The sequence below is a fragment of the Lentinula edodes genome (assembly GCF_021015755.1).
Source record: "Lentinula edodes strain Le(Bin) 0899 ss11 chromosome Unknown C8R40scaffold_12, whole genome shotgun sequence".
NCBI classification, from domain to species: Eukaryota; Fungi; Basidiomycota; class Agaricomycetes; order Agaricales; family Omphalotaceae; genus Lentinula; species Lentinula edodes.
Genome location: NW_025764318.1, coordinates 64,288 through 82,904, shown reverse-complemented (window position 1 = coordinate 82,904; position 18,617 = coordinate 64,288). Strand labels below are relative to the sequence as shown.

At 44.7% G+C, this 18,617-nt stretch overlaps 8 protein-coding genes across 8 annotated transcripts; 3 read left to right on the top strand and 5 right to left on the bottom strand.

Annotated features, from left to right (window-relative positions):
• Window positions 1–2,311: 2,311 nt before the first annotated feature.
• C8R40DRAFT_101713 (uncharacterized protein) lies at window positions 2,312–3,491 on the bottom strand. Its single transcript, XM_046222943.1, has 3 exons — window positions 3,155–3,491; window positions 2,548–3,100; window positions 2,312–2,487 (listed from the first exon to the last, which is right to left on the bottom strand). The coding sequence occupies exons 1-3, from the start codon at window positions 3,324–3,326 to the stop codon at window positions 2,421–2,423; spliced, it is 792 nt and encodes a 263-aa protein (XP_046087655.1). The 5' UTR covers window positions 3,327–3,491; the 3' UTR covers window positions 2,312–2,420.
• Window positions 3,492–4,878: 1,387 nt separating this feature from the next.
• On the top strand, window positions 4,879–6,288 carry C8R40DRAFT_1097599 (Metallo-dependent phosphatase-like protein). The gene is made up of 8 exons (XM_046227781.1): window positions 4,879–5,051; window positions 5,104–5,174; window positions 5,222–5,346; window positions 5,400–5,529; window positions 5,580–5,636; window positions 5,694–5,775; window positions 5,830–6,121; window positions 6,173–6,288. The coding sequence occupies exons 1-8, from the start codon at window positions 4,885–4,887 to the stop codon at window positions 6,191–6,193; spliced, it is 945 nt and encodes a 314-aa protein (XP_046087654.1). The 5' UTR covers window positions 4,879–4,884; the 3' UTR covers window positions 6,194–6,288.
• A 73-nt stretch (window positions 6,289–6,361) lies between these two features.
• Window positions 6,362–8,271, bottom strand: C8R40DRAFT_1097596 (CRAL-TRIO domain-containing protein). Its single transcript, XM_046227780.1, has 8 exons — window positions 8,088–8,271; window positions 7,836–8,038; window positions 7,761–7,783; window positions 7,372–7,704; window positions 7,243–7,309; window positions 7,142–7,193; window positions 6,993–7,084; window positions 6,362–6,936 (listed from the first exon to the last, which is right to left on the bottom strand). Exons 2-8 carry the CDS (start codon window positions 8,017–8,019, stop codon window positions 6,530–6,532), a joined length of 1,158 nt encoding a protein of 385 aa, XP_046087653.1. The 5' UTR covers window positions 8,020–8,038; window positions 8,088–8,271; the 3' UTR covers window positions 6,362–6,529.
• A 93-nt stretch (window positions 8,272–8,364) lies between these two features.
• On the top strand, window positions 8,365–10,446 carry C8R40DRAFT_1041923 (SET domain-containing protein; the record flags this gene model as incomplete). The annotated part of the gene is made up of 11 exons (XM_046224035.1): window positions 8,365–8,502; window positions 8,555–8,741; window positions 8,796–8,876; window positions 8,932–8,993; window positions 9,057–9,371; window positions 9,432–9,452; window positions 9,513–9,584; window positions 9,641–9,680; window positions 9,736–9,904; window positions 9,961–10,159; window positions 10,237–10,446. The coding sequence occupies 11 exons, from the start codon at window positions 8,365–8,367 to the stop codon at window positions 10,444–10,446; spliced, it is 1,494 nt and encodes a 497-aa protein (XP_046087652.1).
• A 74-nt stretch (window positions 10,447–10,520) lies between these two features.
• C8R40DRAFT_101200 (uncharacterized protein) lies at window positions 10,521–12,301 on the bottom strand. Its single transcript, XM_046222868.1, has 13 exons — window positions 12,260–12,301; window positions 12,073–12,194; window positions 11,906–12,019; window positions 11,732–11,849; window positions 11,516–11,671; window positions 11,340–11,466; window positions 11,278–11,285; window positions 11,170–11,225; window positions 11,028–11,115; window positions 10,923–10,968; window positions 10,735–10,868; window positions 10,633–10,666; window positions 10,521–10,572 (listed from the first exon to the last, which is right to left on the bottom strand). Exons 2-12 carry the CDS (start codon window positions 12,097–12,099, stop codon window positions 10,656–10,658), a joined length of 885 nt encoding a protein of 294 aa, XP_046087651.1. The 5' UTR covers window positions 12,100–12,194; window positions 12,260–12,301; the 3' UTR covers window positions 10,521–10,572; window positions 10,633–10,655.
• C8R40DRAFT_1169096 (uncharacterized protein) lies at window positions 12,255–13,328 on the bottom strand (the record flags this gene model as incomplete). Its single annotated transcript, XM_046231319.1, has 4 exons — window positions 12,255–12,441; window positions 12,509–12,659; window positions 12,729–13,229; window positions 13,286–13,328. The coding sequence occupies 4 exons, from the start codon at window positions 13,326–13,328 to the stop codon at window positions 12,255–12,257; spliced, it is 882 nt and encodes a 293-aa protein (XP_046087650.1).
• Window positions 13,329–14,687: 1,359 nt separating this feature from the next.
• Window positions 14,688–16,333, top strand: C8R40DRAFT_1169095 (uncharacterized protein; the record flags this gene model as incomplete). The annotated part of the gene is made up of 7 exons (XM_046231318.1): window positions 14,688–14,935; window positions 14,994–15,108; window positions 15,178–15,376; window positions 15,429–15,498; window positions 15,556–15,851; window positions 15,919–15,981; window positions 16,047–16,333. The coding sequence occupies 7 exons, from the start codon at window positions 14,688–14,690 to the stop codon at window positions 16,331–16,333; spliced, it is 1,278 nt and encodes a 425-aa protein (XP_046087649.1).
• Window positions 16,334–16,894: 561 nt separating this feature from the next.
• Window positions 16,895–18,038, bottom strand: C8R40DRAFT_1068361 (uncharacterized protein; the record flags this gene model as incomplete). Its single annotated transcript, XM_046226000.1, has 7 exons — window positions 16,895–16,939; window positions 17,005–17,066; window positions 17,132–17,426; window positions 17,486–17,573; window positions 17,630–17,665; window positions 17,718–17,779; window positions 17,814–18,038. 7 exons carry the CDS (start codon window positions 18,036–18,038, stop codon window positions 16,895–16,897), a joined length of 813 nt encoding a protein of 270 aa, XP_046087648.1.
• Window positions 18,039–18,617: the final 579 nt, after the last annotated feature.

The window sequence follows — 18,617 nt, the reverse complement described above, 5'->3', positions numbered from 1 at the left end:
AATTGGGACAACGATTAAAAGCCAATCATACCAGAGCGGCTGGAGTAGTTTATGCAGATTTTACACTGATTTGTGTATATAAGGAACGATATCAGACATTCATATTTTCCATGAAAGCGGACCTTTCATCCCGCTCGTGCACTACCTGCCAACGGTGCGATGCGCGGTCCAGCTACACCAAAGGATCACGAAGAGAGGCTCTTGACGAGCATATGTCGCACAGGAAAGGGTGGGAGATGATATCTGAAAAAATGCATGTCAATCACGAATTCCTTCTACGTGGAAGGCCTCCCGGTAAAATATGACGCAAACTGCTTCCTTACACCTCAATCCTTGTATTAGCTCCAAAAAAAGCATGAGAAATGGATGAGAATGAAGAGTGCACATGTACAAACGCCTAGTATGTCACTAACCTGTTGAACTTTGAGGCACACTGGCAGTGCACAGTAATGACAACAATGTAACTTGAAGCTGGAAGAGAAAGAAGGTGGCTGCGACGGGAATTGCCGACAAGTATTTGATGTGGCTTGACTTGCCGACCATCCTCCGAGATCGCTGTTCCAGTCTTCCAGAGTCAACGATTTGGCGATTGATATGTATTCACACTGCCAGCAAAATCCGGCAACAAAGTATGGAAAGGGGGCGAGGAGAATGTCTATATTACCTACCTAAGTTACACCTAGGCCGTACTGGTCTGATCTGTATAGATTGGTGTTATCCGCTGTTATCCGTAGCAGACCGCCATCGAACACATTCATCTCATTCGCGATTTCAGGATCTTACACAGGCAAATGCTCGAGGACCAAGGCCGCTCCGATTTATACGCATATACATTAACTTTTCCTATGGAGATCAATTTGCTGCTATCAACGGTCATCTGCAAAATCTGTTTGTACGCCAGATAAAGGGTACTGGCTGGAGAGTGCTCTCCAGCACTAGCACTGAGAGCAAAATTTTAACTTCCTCGGTGTGCTTTGGCTGCTGGGAAGCGCTCTCAGCTGTTCTCGGACAATTAGCCGAGGATACAACTTTTGCAGATTTACAGATGACGCCTTGTTTGTAACCCAACTCCAACTCAAGACTACGTCAATAGAACACACACATCCCATCGGCCCGCCAGCTGCAAGGGAGAGGTCAGAAGAAAAAAGTGCAATGTCCGTGGCTCTAGTAGGTGCGGAAAATCGATAGTAGATCCGACGAGTGCCAAAGCAGCGATTCTGCAGTTCGTAAATGCGTCTCGTTCAAAGAATGTGCTGTTTGGTAACGTATCCTAATCAGCCATTCAATGAACCTCCCGGTTGGTGAGTTTCCACTTTTCGAATTAGATTCAGAGATGGTGGAAGAAGGTGGAAGAACGCCCATTGACCCAAAAACCAACAACCCAACAACTCCTCTTGTCAGGTCAGCTAAGCCCTCGGTGTCGGTTTTCTCCTCATCTACTTTCACTCAGTAAACCTCCATGTGGCATATCATCATATATTTAGAAAAGCGAAGAACAGACATCTTGATAAAGATGAAAATCTACGTGGATGGCGTACAAGCAAAATGCGATCTCTCTGGTCTGTTCGGCTTTTGTGTCTAAACAGACCTTGCCGCAAGCCTAGGCCTTTAGAGTTCGACAGTTCTTTCCTCCTATTTCGATTCGATAAAGACGAAGATGGTTAGATTAGCTGCTCCAAAATTCGTAGCATACGCGCTCTAGTAGATTGAAAGCTGTATTTTGAATAGCCTGTAAGCCAACACTCAACGAAGCGAGGCGTAAAATTATATTCACTTGATAACATGGCACTCATTGTTGATTATCATTCTTGCTTTCCGGAAAGTCCCAGTACACATCCGACATGTGTTTGAACGAAAGCTCAGATAAATGAAAATCGTTTATTTTATTCCCGCTTTACAGAGTAGAATGGCGTGCAAGAGAACGCCTCAGGTAGTCTACATGGTTTGCGAGGTAGGGCTTAAAAACTCAAAGGTCCTCATGTTTTGAAACATACGCAAAGAAGGAAATTTGCATTATTGATGCTAGGGGATTGTATGAGAGAGCATGGCATAATTTGCGTACAGATATGTAAGTAAGGAAGTACTCCTGTCCCCAAGTAATCGAAAGCGTACTAAATTTACAATGCAATACAGATCTTTCACTGAGAAAACGTCCAAAGTCGTTAGCAGTGACCGCCGTTATTTACAGTCTGTAAATAAATAACTTAAATGACATCGTAGGTCAAGTCAACAAAGGGTACTACATAATCAGCTATGTATATTGTCTTTGACAAGAAAGATATCGGAGACACTGGGAATAAAGGAAGAATGTGTATAGCACGGCATTGTCCAAGATCTGTACGCGCACTAGCCGAGAGTTATACCGTCCTCTTCGTCCTCGGGGCGTTCGGTCGATGAGCTCGAAATTGACTTGGAAAGCATCATTTATTCGAGTTAGCGGGCATTTCATCGCATCCATTATCGAGATGCCTTTTCAGTGAGTCAGCTCTGCGAATTACAGCTGTTCAGAAACATTTCCGCCTAAAAGAGCCGAGATGAGTCGCGTACCTGCTGAATTCCTTGCGACAGTAGCGACAGCGGTGCAGAACAGGGCTCGCGATGTGCTGCGTTTCGTGGTGCCTCTTGCGGTCGTGAGATCGAGAGAAAGTCTTACCGCAGATCTCGCATGGATAGCGCTCATTGCTGGGGGATGTGGCAGACCCGTAAGAGGCGCGTACAGGAGCGGCTCGACTGCTGCTCAGGATGGGACTCGTCGAAGTTTGACGATGATGACGGGAGTGATGTCCCGGAGTAGAGTACGTCGAGGGCGACTGGGAGATATGTTGGTCTGAAATGGACCCCGGATAATTGCTATAAGCGTGAACGATGTCTGAAGGAGTAGGAATGAATCGACTACGATGGCCAGAAGGATTCTGAGAGGAAGGATACTGGTGGATGTTAAACAAGGGAGCCGAGGGAGAATCGTTTCCGTTGTGTGATGACGAGGCTATCGTTCCTGATGAGCCTTGGTAGTACCTGGGATCCGTTGGGTGTCGTCCATAGCGGTTTCCCATTCCGGGAGCAGGTGTTGTAGAACGGCTATATCGGGGGTCGGAGTGACCTATTGTTCAGCCCGTTAGCCTGAAGCATTGTCAGATAGCAAACGAGATAGCACCATGGGCCATTGCACCAGTAATCTGGCTTGTAGAAGGATAATAATGGCCGCTGTTTTGTTCATGGAAAATTTGTTGAGTGTATGGATAGTTGGACCCACTATGGGTCGCATTGTTTTGTGAATATCCGATTCCCTGATCATCATAGGAATAGGTGCGTGGGGTACCATGCATAATGAACCAAGATCTAGGTTTAGACGTTGTGGCGGAGGCGCGAAAAGTAATGGCCAAGAGCAAGAGGCGTTAATGGAGAAAGTTCGAAAAGCGGTCTGCCCTTAAATACACCGGCACCGCTTGGCTGTCATCCAAAGTAGGGAATGCGGAATCGAGGGGCTTACCAAATAATTACTTTTTACATGGTAGCGAAAGACAGGATCTCCCGTTCCTTACGGGTAGACTTTACTATCTGGAACTTACAAGGACACTTTAAATGAAGACGCTGCGAACCTGAGGCAACTTTCGCCTTCACGAACACTTCAAAAGTAATGCAACCCAAGCTGTCAAAGTATATTTCGGCGGCGAAATCCGAAAGCATTTGAACGTGGCTTTATGGTGTGCAAGAATATCTCTCTGCCCTAGATCGATCTACAGAAGACCGATGTATCAGTTAATCCGAAGAAACCATTTAGGATGTGGTGCACTGACAATATATATGGAACATGAGCAACTTCGCCCAAATGACATTGGAGACTGGGCACATAAGGGAATGCACTGACATTTCAGAAAGATATCACACATAATTATAAGAGTCTCACGAATGGTGCAAAGTGCATATATGTCAACGTTTGGTTCAAGATGCAAACGAATAATGTAGGACAATGAATAAACACACCTACAGAGTATGAAGGTGGAAACGCCGGAGAAATTCAGAAGCCTTGGCTCTACATTCAGCACACAATGGAATTCAGTCATCTGTGCTTCTACTAGGCTTCTACCAAAAAATGTTAGCACCGATCGCAGAGGATAGTATGTGCAAATTACCGACCCTAAAACGTAGTTCTCCTTTTATCAGGACGTCAGTACAGCCGGCTCTGAGACGTGATACGGACGAGGGAACGAGGAAAACGCAAGCTCTATGGAATGAATTGACAAAAGTTGAGTAACACATGAGTAAATGCGGGGCTAAAGACATTGAATGGTCAAATGGAATAGGATCGGTGCAGTAGCATCAAGCATGAAGACAATGTGACGTCCAGCACCGAATATTTAGATGTATTAGAGTTTGAGAGTCAAAATGAAAGTTTATTCATTGGAATCAAATGGACGTGAATGTTCAGATGTGCATTTTTGAACAGAGCGTCAAATCCGGAAGCAATCGTTACCATCTTATGTAGCCTTGACAAACTTTCTGTGTGGAGAGAATCAGTACGCGGAAAGAAAACGAAGTACGGATGAGGGCAGAGAAGAAGATTGAAGAACAGAAGAATGTAAGGGGACGAAAGTATCGGTAAACCTTGGCTGAACCTGAACTTCTGGCTACCTTGCAAAGTGCGAAAAAATCGCGATGGCCTGCATTTATCTTTCGGACCTAGGTTTGTAGCTCTATGAACGAATAGCGGTGAAGCCGACCGTTAGTTGGTTTTGTCGCATTTAGGGTTGCATGACAAACAATTTGGGGGACACTCGAGTTCTGCGGGAAAAAGAGCCGTGACGAAGAAGAAATTATCGGGGCTTGGAGTGTAAAATGACGAAACAACTTTCTCGCGAACAGATTACCAAATTGGGTAAACCCATGGCTCCCTTTGACCTTGACGCTTGTATTGAACAACTTCTCCGGAAACAATTACTGCATGAAGCTCTCCTTCGTGAAATATGCGAGAAGACGAAGGAGGTCCTTATGCGAGAATCTAATGTCGTCCATGTTAGCGCACCAGTGACAGTAGTGGGAGATATACACGGGTGAGTCATATTCGACTTTGCAGCGAAAAAAACCGTTCATTAGCCATTGAAGACAGTTCTACGATCTCATTGAGATATTCAGGATAGGCGGATATGCTCCTAACACAAACTATCTCTTCCTTGGTGAATTTTGGCACCGATTCTACATTCGTGTGCCGATAACTCCTCAGGCGACTACGTTGACCGTGGCCTCTTCAGCGTGGAGACAATATCTCTCTTGACATGCTTGAAGCTGCGTTATCCAGATCGAGTACAACTGATTCGAGGAAATCATGAATCCAGAGCCGTAACTCAAGTAAGTGAACCAAACAATCCACAAGTCACAAATCCTGACGAACAAAACTGTAGACTTACGGATTTTACACTGAATGTGTCCGCAAGTACGGATCTTCGCATGTCTGGACATACTTTACGGACATGTTCGACTTTCTGACATTGTCAGTTGTCATTGACGATCGGATATTTTGCGTTCACGGCGGTGACTAGGTCTCCTTCTCACACCATAGTTTTGTGCTCAAATTCTCTCAGGTCTATCACCTTCAATACACTCAATAGACCAAATAAAAGTTGTGGATCGATTTCGAGGTAAGCATGACTTTGACATCGCTTCCTTTCACAGCGATTTTTATTCTCTGTCTTTAGAAATACCACATGAAGGACCAATGGCCGATTTGGTTTGGTCGGATCCCGATCCTGAAAAAGAGGATTTCGCCATCTCACCTCGGTTCGTAGCGTGTAACAGATATATCTTGCATGGAAATTTCACGGATTGCTTTAGTGGTGCCGGCTATACATTTGGTTCTGGGGTCGTACACAAATTCTTGGAGATCAACAAGATGTCACATATCCTCCGCGCACATCAGTTATGTATGGAAGGCTACGCATCGTTGTTCGACCGGCACCTCTCGACCGTATGGTCAGCTCCCAATTATTGTTATCGATGCGGTAATTCCGCAAGTATCTTAGAAGTAGGTCCGGGTGGATCTATGTATTTCAATGTGTTTGAAGCTGCGCCTGAAAACGAGCGAGATGGACCAACACAACAAGCTGCTCAGAACGCAAGTGGAAAGGTAAGCGTTTCGATCAGGCTAATCCTTGATCCTTGTTCTGACGTCTCGCAGTTGCCAGAATATTTCTTATAGTGTTAGCCTGTTTCGAGTATCATAAATATGGATTCTGTATCAATACCTAGTCAGGCTGCATTGAGAGATTGAGAGATAGTAACCGTTCTCACCGGTGCAACACATGGTCCCTAACGCCAACTTGTTCACTTGTGTGTCGTTTGAGCTTCTTGAAATGTCAAAGATCCGTCCACACTATCCAAATAGCCCCTCGCAGGGAGCATGGTCCATGAACCTCAAACTTAGCTCTGGTAAATGCAACCCAAATAGGCAGAATGAAATCAGATAATTATAAATATCGCCAGTAATTTACATTTAGTGTACCAAAACACGAAGGTGGTGCCTGGCAGATGTTGGCTACATTGTCAACGACTCCCACCAATTCCTCAATAGAAATGCACCTGAAGGGGACAAAAGTAGCCATTTGCGGAACCACAGTCTTCCTGCTAATACCAACGGGATTAGCCATAGACATGTAGTAATCAGCCGTCGCCAGCGTAACCAAAAAAGGACGGCCAATGTGTGAAGGAGATCCCGTTTTCGGCGACGTCCATGTTGCAACAACGGAGAACCCCTAGCCATTGAAGCAGGATAACCAAAGAACGGATTGAGCAATGAAGTTGGTGAAATGTGGGCAGGACTCAGGCTGGTCGAAGCGCCTATGTCACTGTGCAATTTGGTGAGCTCGGGAGAAGATGAAGCACTTCCCGGAGTAGCAGGTCTACTAGCCAGGGAATACAAAGGCGGTATGCTTCCCCCGTAATCTGCCAGAGGTCCTTGCATTAATTTGGGGTTATCGCAAAGTCAAAATGACACTCACCCTTCGGTAAGGAAGCAGGTGTGAAGAAAGCCACTAGCTCTTTCGGAGAAGAGAAGAACACTCGTGAAACGGCAGAGGCAGGGAGTACACGCCTTTCAAAGAACGTCGAAAGAGCCCCTTGATGCAGATGACTGTAGATTGTCACTCACTTGGCTATATTCCACATTCCCGAATGCGCCCACGACGAATTGACAATGAAAACTGTTTCCGCCTGTAAATTGGGCGAATACAACATATATAAAAGACCTACCTGCTGCAAGCATGCCAGGGAACCGCGGGACCAGGTCTCGGAGTACCCAAGAAATTAAATCAACACTCTGGGATAAGGAGGAATCAGTCTGGAAGATTCAAGTGTTCCTTTGGCGCGAAGCGAACGAACCAAATTCTGCACCGAAAGATCCTTGACGTCGAACAAAACAATATATTGGAGAACAGGAAACCCTTGATCAGACGTGTCGTTCAAGGTCTTTAATCGAAGCCTGAACTGTTCCATTGCACGAATGAGCAGCGGAATGTAAGTGTCCGAGGAATTCTTGAAGCCTATGGCCTGAATGATGATGATTGGCCGCCCAAAGGGATCTCGGACGTCAGCAGGAAGAAAATACACTCTCGTCAGAGGAAGTTCCGGCTCCGGAGGCCATAGTTTCTTGAAACGCCATAATAAATTTTTACGAATAGATTCCATCGCAAACGACCTAGTAAAATTTTCACGCTAAAAAGAATTGAGCGTAAGGAACGGCTAGATTCAAACAGGCGGAACAAACGTACTCGCAATAGTTGGAATATGGTTTCTAAAGGAAGGTTCCTGAGTGATATAATTCTAACGAAGGTGTACAGACGTACGACTATCTTCCAGGTATTGATTCGCCCAAGCTATCTGCTCTGAGTCTAGGGCGAGTTCGTCTGCAAGCGACGGAAGCACATCTTCAATTAGAGTAGACTGAAGCTCTCGAACGACCTTCATATTAGCTTCATATTGTTCTAAGAGTCTGTCGCAATTTGCCTGCAGTAGCAGACGTGTGTCCATGATAAGGACATTTACAAGACTGAAGATTGTTCAGAGCTTTGACAACCACGGTCAAGCGATCCATTTACCTTTGAAATGCGAACAAATTGGTGATTGGTCAGGTCAAGCTTCAGACTGTAGATAGTGAAAGCACCAAACCAAAAACTTGTTTTGAATTACTGGAGGAGAAGTTAGTCGAGCACGTTTCTGGCGATAATGACGCGTATAGTTTGTTCGAGAGAGGTGCAATAAATAAGCCTTCGTATACCCGGGGCAGGTGGTCTTGGTCGGCCCGGTCATACATCAATTGACCTGGTCCGGACATCCGATACATAGACTTTTGCGTCCACCAATATCATCGCTTTCATGTCGCTCCCAGAACTGGAAGAATTTCTCTCCTGGTTTCAAAGCAATGGCGGAAGAATTGATTTAGATGCCGTTGGATTCAAGTATTTTCCTTCTACCGAAGGAGGACGCGGTGCTGTTGCTCTGAAAAACATCGAGGTGCGCCAATGCCCAACCTCATTTAGAAAAATCGGGCTCAGTAATTGTGTAGAAAGACCAAACATTATTCGCCATCCCTCGTCCATTAACGCTTTCGACCAAAACATCATTGTTACCTGAGAAGTTTGGACCCCGAGCCTGGAAAGAACACAAATTGGATAAGGGATGGTCAGGACTTATCTTGTGTATGATGTGGGAGGATGCTCAGACGTTCAACTCCAAGTGGAGATGTTATCTTGGTAATTTATCTCCCAGGCTTCTTGCTGAAATGCATGTTAACGATCCTAATTTAGCAACTTTACCTACCGCCTTTGATACCCCAATGTTCTGGAGCGAAAAAGACCTGAAAGAGCTTGAGGGTACTTCGGTGGTAGGTCTGTTTGAGTGGTTCTTTAGGTACAGGAATTATCTGAATTTTTCTTGGCTTAGAAAAACTAGGAAAGGAGGACGCAGAACGCGATTACCATGACAAGGTCTTTCGAGCTATACAAGTATGTATATCAAGATTCGCCTGATCATTACAAGCACCCACAAGGGATAATTCTTCTTGTTAGAGCCGACCGGACCTTTTCCCACCGGAAACACTTTCAAATCACTACTCACTCGAACGTTATCATGTTATGGGAAGTCGCATTCTCTCTAGAAGCTTCGGCGTCGAGCGTGTAGACATAGATGGCGGTGACGACGGAGAGGAGATGAATCCTGAAGCTGACAAAAGTATAGGAAGTGCCATGGATGTCGACGAACATGACGAAACGACCGGCGTGGAAGATACATCTATTCAAGATGATAGCCCGTCTGAAGATGGTGACGAAGGCGAGGAAGATGCTATAGACATTTCGATGGTGCCTATTGCGGACCTTCTCAATGTAAGGCTGCCCTCGACATACTATGTTTGTTTCACTCCGTTCTGAACAATAACCAACTAGGCTCGTTTCGGTTCTGAGAATGTAAGAATTCCAACTGAACAATTATATCTATTCATGAAGCTACTAACGTTTTGGTATCAGGCGAAACTTTTCTACGAAGAAAAGGAGCTCAAAATGGTGACAACCAAACGAATTCTAGCCGGAGAACAAATTGTGAGTTATTCCAGTTCTGACTACAGTAATATATGAAGGGTCTCAGAGAATTCTAGTGGAATACATACGACGATTTACCAAACAGTGAACTACTCCGTACGATCTCTGACCAAATTCTTTGACCACTTTTATCGATGAAACGTTTATATAGGAAGGTATGGTCACGTCGATATCCTACCCCTTCCAGGAAGCGGCAAGGGCAATCCAGCAGACGTAGTCGAAATTAGGGCAGATTTAGTACTTGCAACATTTTCCCAACAGTCCGAATCTACTTCAAGTACTGAGAGAATTGATTGGTGGTTGGAGGAAGGGGGTGACGAGTACGTTTCACGCCTTCACTTGCAATCACCGAAAGTTTGCAAACTCTTGACCATAGTACTTTTGTCCTTGGAACTGACTACGAGGTTCCCGAGGCTATGGTATCTCTGACACGACTGCTTTATCTGTCGTCGGACGAATGGGAAAAGGCGCAAGAAAAGAGTAAACCTCCCAAACCGAAATTAGACTCTCAAGCACTAAATCTCATCCTCGTTGTCCTGCAAAAACGAATCGCACAATATCCTTCGACGATGAAAGTCAGTAATATCTTTGTTTCTTTCGCTTACGCTCTTTCACCTATCATTGACCGTGTATCTGTATCTTCGCATCTTAGGATGACGAAGAAATTCTAAAACAAGAGCCTGGAATGCCTCTTAACAAGTACCAGGCGATATTCGTGCGTCTTGGGGAGAAACGAATCCTCGAGAACACTCTTCAGCGACTGGTAACGGCCGGGAAAGCTAGAGGTGGAGGTACACATAAAAGAAAGTCTGCTCCGGCTTTCGATGGTTCAAATCAATCGACTAAGAAAGCGAAACGATAGACCACATGTAGTTACCACGTATCATGGGGTATTACAATCAATAGCTAAGGCTGTATTAATCGGTTTTGGACCAATATTGTTCTCCATAGTCGAGAAATAATTCTTCGCCTTTTTTGATGTATTTTGCTATTGCAAACCAGATGTTCAGCTGTGAATTCAAGTGTATATCGAATGAAAAATACATACTAGAAACGATACCAATTCGAAGATCACCATTTACCTGCATCACTGTTTTACAGCATACATCATGTAGATGGTTTGAACAGAATTGTAATGAACAAAACTCACTCTCGGGCTTACAGTTGAAGATTTCTGAATCGTGATTGAGGTACCGCAGTTCATTTCCCATGGTGGCACTATTCAGAACCTCAAATTCCTTGAAGTCGAAGATGTAGTTGAGCTCTCTAAAATTGTTGATGATCCTGAATATTTCAGACTCTGAGATAGGCATTCAAAATCCATTGCCGTTTACTCACTGGTACTCGTCTGTAGTATTTCTGCCTTGTATTTCACCCACGTACTCTGTTCCAAAAATGAAGACCATAATTGCAAATCTTTTGGTCAAGTGCTCGAGCGCTCACCTCCGATGAGCTGATTCTTTCTGGCTGATTTACAAGCAAACGCTCCATTACCGTGTCTCTCCGATGGTTTGATTTCGATTTGGAATTGCTGCTCAGAAAGACCGTTAGAGAAGTTGGATAACAAACCTAGTTGAAAGCATACGCTGTGCTGCTCTTGTTGCATTCTGACATTGCGGCAGTTTGTTATCCCATTATATCCTTCAGTACCAGGAGGTTAGAGCGTTCCCAGTCATTTGACATAAACTTTTACCGCAAGCTCTAAATGAGTACGTCAGTAAATCAACTTGAAGGAGTTCAACAAAACCCTATCACCTCGCATCACAGCTTATACAGCGTTCAGGGTCACATTCTCTACCAGCTTCGCGGCACGGGCATCGTGTAGTGTTGCATGCTATACCTTTTTTGACTTTGCAATGACATCCGGGAATGCGATAGGGACCTAATAATGTTGTGATACTCTGGACACATCATAACAATCAAAGCCTTACAATCTTGGGGACATCTACATTCTCTTCGACAGTAATGCCTCGAAGTATAGCAAGAACAGTTGGGAGCCTCGGTACCACAGCTACCTTGATGTATGCAGGGATTGTGGGAAGAATCAAGTATAGGGTTTCCCAATCCATCAACGCGATTTTCAAACTCTGGATGCTTCACCATCAGTATAAGGGTGGAGAGGAATACCAAAGCTGCTAGTTATGCACCCGATAAATCTCTAGGTAATGGCGAAACTAATGTAGCGTTTCTTCGTTCAAGGTTTTCATTGTAACGTCTCTTCAAAATTTCATTGTCTGGATAAATATTCTTCCGATGAAAGTAAACCTGACATGGCACATAGGCGTTGAAAAGCAGGAGAAACAATAGGATTGGCGACAAACCTCATAGCAGCGTTTTCGACACATCACTGCAAGATCACATGGATTGGCGTCAGGTATAAAAGCTAGCAACTCCCGCAATTCTTGTTCATCTTCTGCCCGCCATATGCTGGTTTCCTTCGATAAATGTGTGTAAGCCAAGATCCACTACTGCAGAATAAAAGACTGACTATTGTCTCCTCATTCAAATGTGTCATGAAACAGAACTTGCTGCAAGGGTTCAAATTCGCATATTTGAGCAAGATACCTTCTTGTGTTTCTTTGGGTTCACAAGGCTCAAAGGGTTGTGTGACTGAAATAAAAAATGCATCACTCAATGATGGTTTTCGGGATAATGCTATTTGGCATCAGACTAACTGCGTTTCCGAATGTCACCGGTATAATGTGTAGCGCAATGAGAAGTGATGCAGTTGAGATTAGCACAGAAATGATATACACCAGCATTTATTGCCTCAAGAAGTGTGCCATGAGAGAAATTGGTCGGAAATCTTGGTAATTGAAGCTTCGCAGAGCAAGATGATTGCCATTCAATAGTTTCTCTGGGCAGCCAAAGGGCATTGTATCAGTGAGATTAAATGAAAATCACAAATTACGAGTTGCATACACCTTTGAGAATTCATCCAAATCAAACCAGATTCCGGATTGTCATTGGGACCTCGGAGTGAAAGACGCAATAATCCCAATTTATCGATCTCCTTAAATGTGAATTGATGCTTGTAGTGAAGAATTCGTGCAACCTCAACATCTATGATATCTCCTGCACAGAATGTTACATTCCCCGTGAGTAGATATTACCTCAAAACAAAAAAAATGACTGAGGACGAACGGTCAGGATCTTCCAGGTTTTGCCATGGAAATGAAAATGAATCTCGAGCATCTTCATCCCAGGCCAAGAATTCATCCAGATCGAACTCAGGTGCATCAGCGTGTGGTACAAAGTTTGTAAAAAATTCCAGTTCTTCCATATTCTGCGATGCAGGAGCACAGCAGTAATAGTATAATTCTTCGGAATCGTCAAAAGCATTTTCTAAGATGATAGTATGCACTTCCCCGAGTTGAATGACCTGTTCTTCACCATCTGTACTGTTAAAAAAGGTGATCCAAGGTGACTCCTCTAGTAGCGGCTCGTTGGAAAATTTCAATTTGTCGATTTCCTCCTGTGCCAATCTGACGTGCTCATCGTAGAATTCATGATAGACAGTTCTGAGGACTTCCACAGCCAGTTTGTAGCGATCACTGCGTTCAGCAGCCTCCGCTCGTTCGCACGTATTAGGACGTGAAGACAAGGTAGAACTTGAAGAGCCACTCCGAGTCTTCAGAGAAGACACTGGGAAGAAGGTTGAGTCAAATTCGGCAAACATTAACTCGGCTGTTTATGCATACGAAAATCGTCCTCGTCATCTTCAGAGTACAATGCAGCAGACATGGTTGAGGGTTAATTGAACGCGTTGAGACTTACTGTTTTCCGTGGGAATATTATTAACCTTATGATTTATCGCAATAACTCGCTCGGCAAGACTTGATTCAAGAAAGCAAAGCAGGGGTCTATGAACTTACCTTTTCAATGCAAGGATGACCTAGGATGACCTCTCAGTGATCAATCCCATCTCACCTTCAATGAGTTTCAATGTTTCCGAAGAATATCTAGCTCAAGTCATTCAGGCATTATATTTCAGTGTTCACAATCATCATACATGATACAAACGCTCCTGATTCGATGACTCCTCAACTAGAACAAAACGATACGATATGCAGGTCTTAGGTACGACACGTAAATCCACATGCACACCATCTCCGAGCGTGGGTAATGCTTGAGGTGTAAGGAATTAAGCTCACAGGAGGTACCTCGAGAACTCTTGGACGTCGTAGTGTGAGGAGTGCAATGGTAATTCCGGCAGGAAGATTCGTAGAGTAAAAGCGGCAGGTCAAATCTATGAATAGTTGGCTGGAAAGCTCCCGAGATTCAAGATTATTCCAAGCTTGCATGTCAGTTAAATGGCAAGATATGGAAGAGCTTGACACCTTTAGGTTGACAGGTACGCATTGTTCTGTCCTCGAATCCCTGATGCTCGTCCTGACAAAATTTGAATAAGTTGTGGGCCGTGACATAGACGAGTCCGCAGGTGGCGCAAGTTAGGCGTTAACCGTGATGATCTTGCTTCGACAAGAACTGGGGGATGGTACGATGGAATGAAGATACAAGAGAGTGCCTGGCAGGAACTCGCTAAAGATCTTTGCGAGTCTTTGCGCCGCTATTGTTGGTCTCTGGGAAATGCTAGGAAACCACGAGATACTTCTTCACTCGTGAATTCTAGTTTGCGAGACTGCTAAGTAGTAATGTACATACATTTACGAACTTTTCTTCCTTCTCTTGAGCACTTTTTCCGCGAGACTACATTGTGCGGTTGCCGTGGAGCAGAACAGAGAAAAACAAGGAGATTGTGGTGGCAACTGACCCGACTGCGCTTACATAGCCACTCAATTCACAGCTGATTCACAGCTTCACTTTTATCTCAAAAACTTCATCGGAAACTTACTCTTTTCGTTTCCCAACAGGCCCCAACTGTCAATTACAAGGATCATCATCGGGAATCAGGCTTTTCAGGATCAGATAAAGTCTTTAACAAGTAATTGCCAAAGTAAGAGTTGCACATCATAATCTTGTACCATCATCAATTGCACAGACATTCTTGGATTCCTCTCTACGATCCTGAAGAAGGCCATTATAAACAACTGTCATATCCCATCCTATCCTAAACTTACTTTCTCAAGACATTCGAAAAACATGACCGAAACCGCACCTCCAGTCAGCCCTCCTCCGCGTACTGAACAAGGTAGCGGTGACTCTGCAGTGAGCCTTGATGCTCCTGCGGATCTTTATCCTGCATCAGAGCCTGTACACTCCGGCACAGAAGCTCCTCAGACTGATGCAGCTGCAGTAACGCCTCAGCAACCCGAAGAACGAGAACGAGTTCGGGATCCAAAGTTGTCAACATTACAAGGGATGTTTCCGGATTTCGACGAATCCTTATTGTGAGCCCGCGCTCGATGTTTCGCTGTAAGCTGCCCCGACCTCATTCGCTTTTCACAGACAATCTGTACTGGAATCTGTTGGCGGCAATTCTGACCAAGCAATTGATGTTTTACTGGGAATGAGCGATCCTGAGTACCACAGTGAACATAGGCCACAAGAGGAGCCCGTTGCGGTGCGTCGCCATCCTTTGCCTACGTCTTTGAATTGGTTGCTAACGAATATTTTCAATTCCAATCCGCAGTCTCAAGAGGAGCTCGACGCGCATTTTGCTCGACAGCTTTACATGGAAGATCAAGAACAGCAAGCCGCGTGGCAAGCTCAACAGCAGCAACAACGCCCTCGTCCGACATTCAGCGGTCGCCGTGACTCATATCCTCAACCTGCTCAGGAGAAGGATACGATGACGGAGATTAGTGATCAGTTCAATAAGATCGCAGAAAGTTTGTCTTAGTCATTTACATTGTTCACTTCCACTGACCCGCGCTCGCACAGGTGGCAAGAAGACGTTTGGGAATATCTTTTCGAAAGTGAAGGCGAAGATCTCAGAGTTTGATCAGTCAAGGTACACCAACGTCCCGTTCAATCCCCTTTCTTCCCGTCTTATCATCATCTTTTATAGACAAGAAGGCTCGTCCTGGAGTACCGGTGTAGGCGGTGACACGTATCCTTACGAACCCGGACAAGCTCCCTACCCGAACCCGAAGCCAAACTCGAACCCGCAGCAGCAGCAGAGTCGGCACCAGCGGATGCAGCAAATGCAACAACAACAATTACTCCAACAGCAGCAGCAACAGGAAGAACAACTTGCGAGACAAGACCAGCAACAACCTGCGTATTATGACCCGAATCCTACATCCGAATCTCCGCCTTCGTCTGCAGGTGGGTATGATGCCGCGCCAAGTCCCAGGAGTAGTCGTATGTCCTTCCTATTTTGATAAAGAAAGAGTTTTTCACATGGCAATCCGCGTTTTTCCTTCAATAGACGTCGAATTCACGCCTGCAACCACCCCTCGAACACCTCCTACGAGCTCGGGAATAGATGCAGGTAAGATTTAGCTTCCTGTCGGCGATACTATCAGTCAACATCATATTCTCCCCGAACTCTCTCAGGCAAATTAGGCCTTTTACCCAAACGCCCTGTCTCTCTCTTTAGAGCACAAAGTCCTACAAGCCCTCCGGTTGGCGGCGCTCCCAGTCAATCAACGAGGTTTTCCACCGAACAGACTGCTCCTGCGCCAGCTGCCATATCAAGACTGGATAGTGATGCCGAGGAATTGTATGCAGATGCTGACGAGGATCCTTTTGAGGATGAACATGAAGTCGGGCGGCGGGAGTCCGAAATTGCAACTGCATCTGGAGCGCCTGCGACTGCCAACGCAGTGCCAAATTTGAAATGACCATAGCATACTGTATTTCTTGGCTCGCGATTTGGCTGGTATCATTAGAACGGATTAGACTTTCTGGTTCTATGGACGAAGAAAGGATGAAAACAGGAATGTAAGTAAGTATGTATTGTGTATTATGGTACCGCTGATCTCCTCTACCTATACCCTTGTCAATATGGACTACGAACTTAGTGTATGTATTGCCTTGAATTTGCACTGGCTCCAGTTCGTGTACGTGTTAGTGAGCATATCCTCTAAAGGCAGTACCATTGATTGCTCGCAACACGAAGTACAAGTTCGGAGCATGAGGGAAATGAAAAGGTTGAAGGATCTGCGGACTTCTTTAGCTACGTATAGCAGCTACAGTAATGCCAAAGTACATTTAACTTCAAAATTTTTTGGTTATTGCAGCTGGGCTTTCCGTGTATTAGCGTTAAGAAAGGGATATATATCCCTGATATATCCCATTGTCCAATATATATCCCTACCGCATCAAATCGAAACTCGGAATCAAGTCTGCTGTCTAAATAATACTCGAGGAAGGACGATGCATCGTCACTGTCATTCCGAACGCTATGCCCCGAGCTGACTCGACAAGTTCCCGATAGCGCCATTCAGCTATATTCAACCAAAAAAAATGAGCTTCCGTAGAAATATGTATGCCACTGAGGGGAAACACGTACATCCGGTTGTCCGATCTGAACTAGAACAAAAATATTTCCAATGGTCACATTCTTGATACTGACTATTTAAAAAAATAATATCGAGAGTTAAAAACGTGGCCTAAAGGAGACGGAGAGCCATTCGCACCATCCCCAACCGAAACATTCACATTTCCAACGAAGATCGTGATGTTGCCAATCTCTGTGTCCACGTTCCCTGCTCCTAAGCCGACAGGGCCTCCGCCGACTGAAGCGGAGACTGTGGGATTAGGCAAGCCTACTCCGGAAGTGGATGTAGGCGAAGGCGTAATGGTAGTGAGTGAGGTGGAAGAGTCTTGACGCTTCATTCTGAAAAGCCCTGTGGATGTTTGAGAGACAGTCGTAGAGGGAGATATAGTAGATGTGGCAGAAGCAGTGGAGGTTGTGATACTTTGACTAGCGGTCTGGACAATATGTTTTAGTACTGGGAGCCTGAGTGGATTATCAGTAAAGGAGAACTCACGGAGGCACTGAATGCATTTATCGGACTTGCTCCCGGTAGTGGAACGGAGACTATCACAGTTATATTCCCGATTGTTATATTCTCAATGCTAATTATTGAATAAGTAGGTGCCCATTACTAGGAAAGGAGTAAAATACTACTTACTCAATGTTCCCAACAGATATAGTAACATTGGTAACACTAGCCAATGTCATTAACCATTGAAAAAGTAAAAATTTGATTCCGAACGTACGTCAAATTGATATTTCCTAGTTTTGTTGTGATATTTCCTAGCGTAAGTCCCACAGACGGAACCTGCATTGCATTAGCCAAGCAGTCATATACATACATCTAAACAATTGCTACCCACATCAACGCCAACACCCACATCCGTACCATTCCCAGAAACATCTGTGGCGCGTCGCTGGAGCTGCTTGTGAGGGTCATATGCACAAATCGTATCTTCAACTTCGGCCTCTGTATCTTGTCCGTTTGCGCTGTGGGCGGAGGCCCACAAGACTGAGAGATTGAGGAACACCCATATCATGGAAAGCGTGAGCCAGGATGGGCGCATTGATTCCGGGTTTTCACTGTTCGCCGATTGAGAACCCGTAAATTTGGAAGGGGGTGAAAGGCAGGAAACAATCTATGCGACTTTGTTTTATACATCTCATTGTGTTACCTTTGGTTGTCAAGCAAACGACGCGCGTCGACGAAAATGCGTCCCAATAAATCCTGTACTAGTAGTTATATACTTTCGTACATCAGCTTCTTATGAGTGATTTACGGAAGAATGATATGAAACCTAAACCATAGATTGTGATATCATAGGACGGTTTTAGCTTCCACACCGAAAGTAGAAAAAATTCTGCTCGACGGAATTGTTATTAGAATGATATCTTCTCAATTGGACTGATAGCAGGGTGGAAAACTCGGTTGAATCGAGTTATTTCTGAATTATGTATACAGTAGACGAATATATTTATATCATGAATCCATTCAGATTGAACCAATTATATTCTGAATTTCTATGTTCCTAAAGTGAAGATTTCACAAGCGTGTTGACAATTTTCCCAGGTTGATTCCATAGATATGAAAGGAAGCATCACAGTGCCCTTGAGAAACAAGATGGATCAAAGGATATCTATGTGGC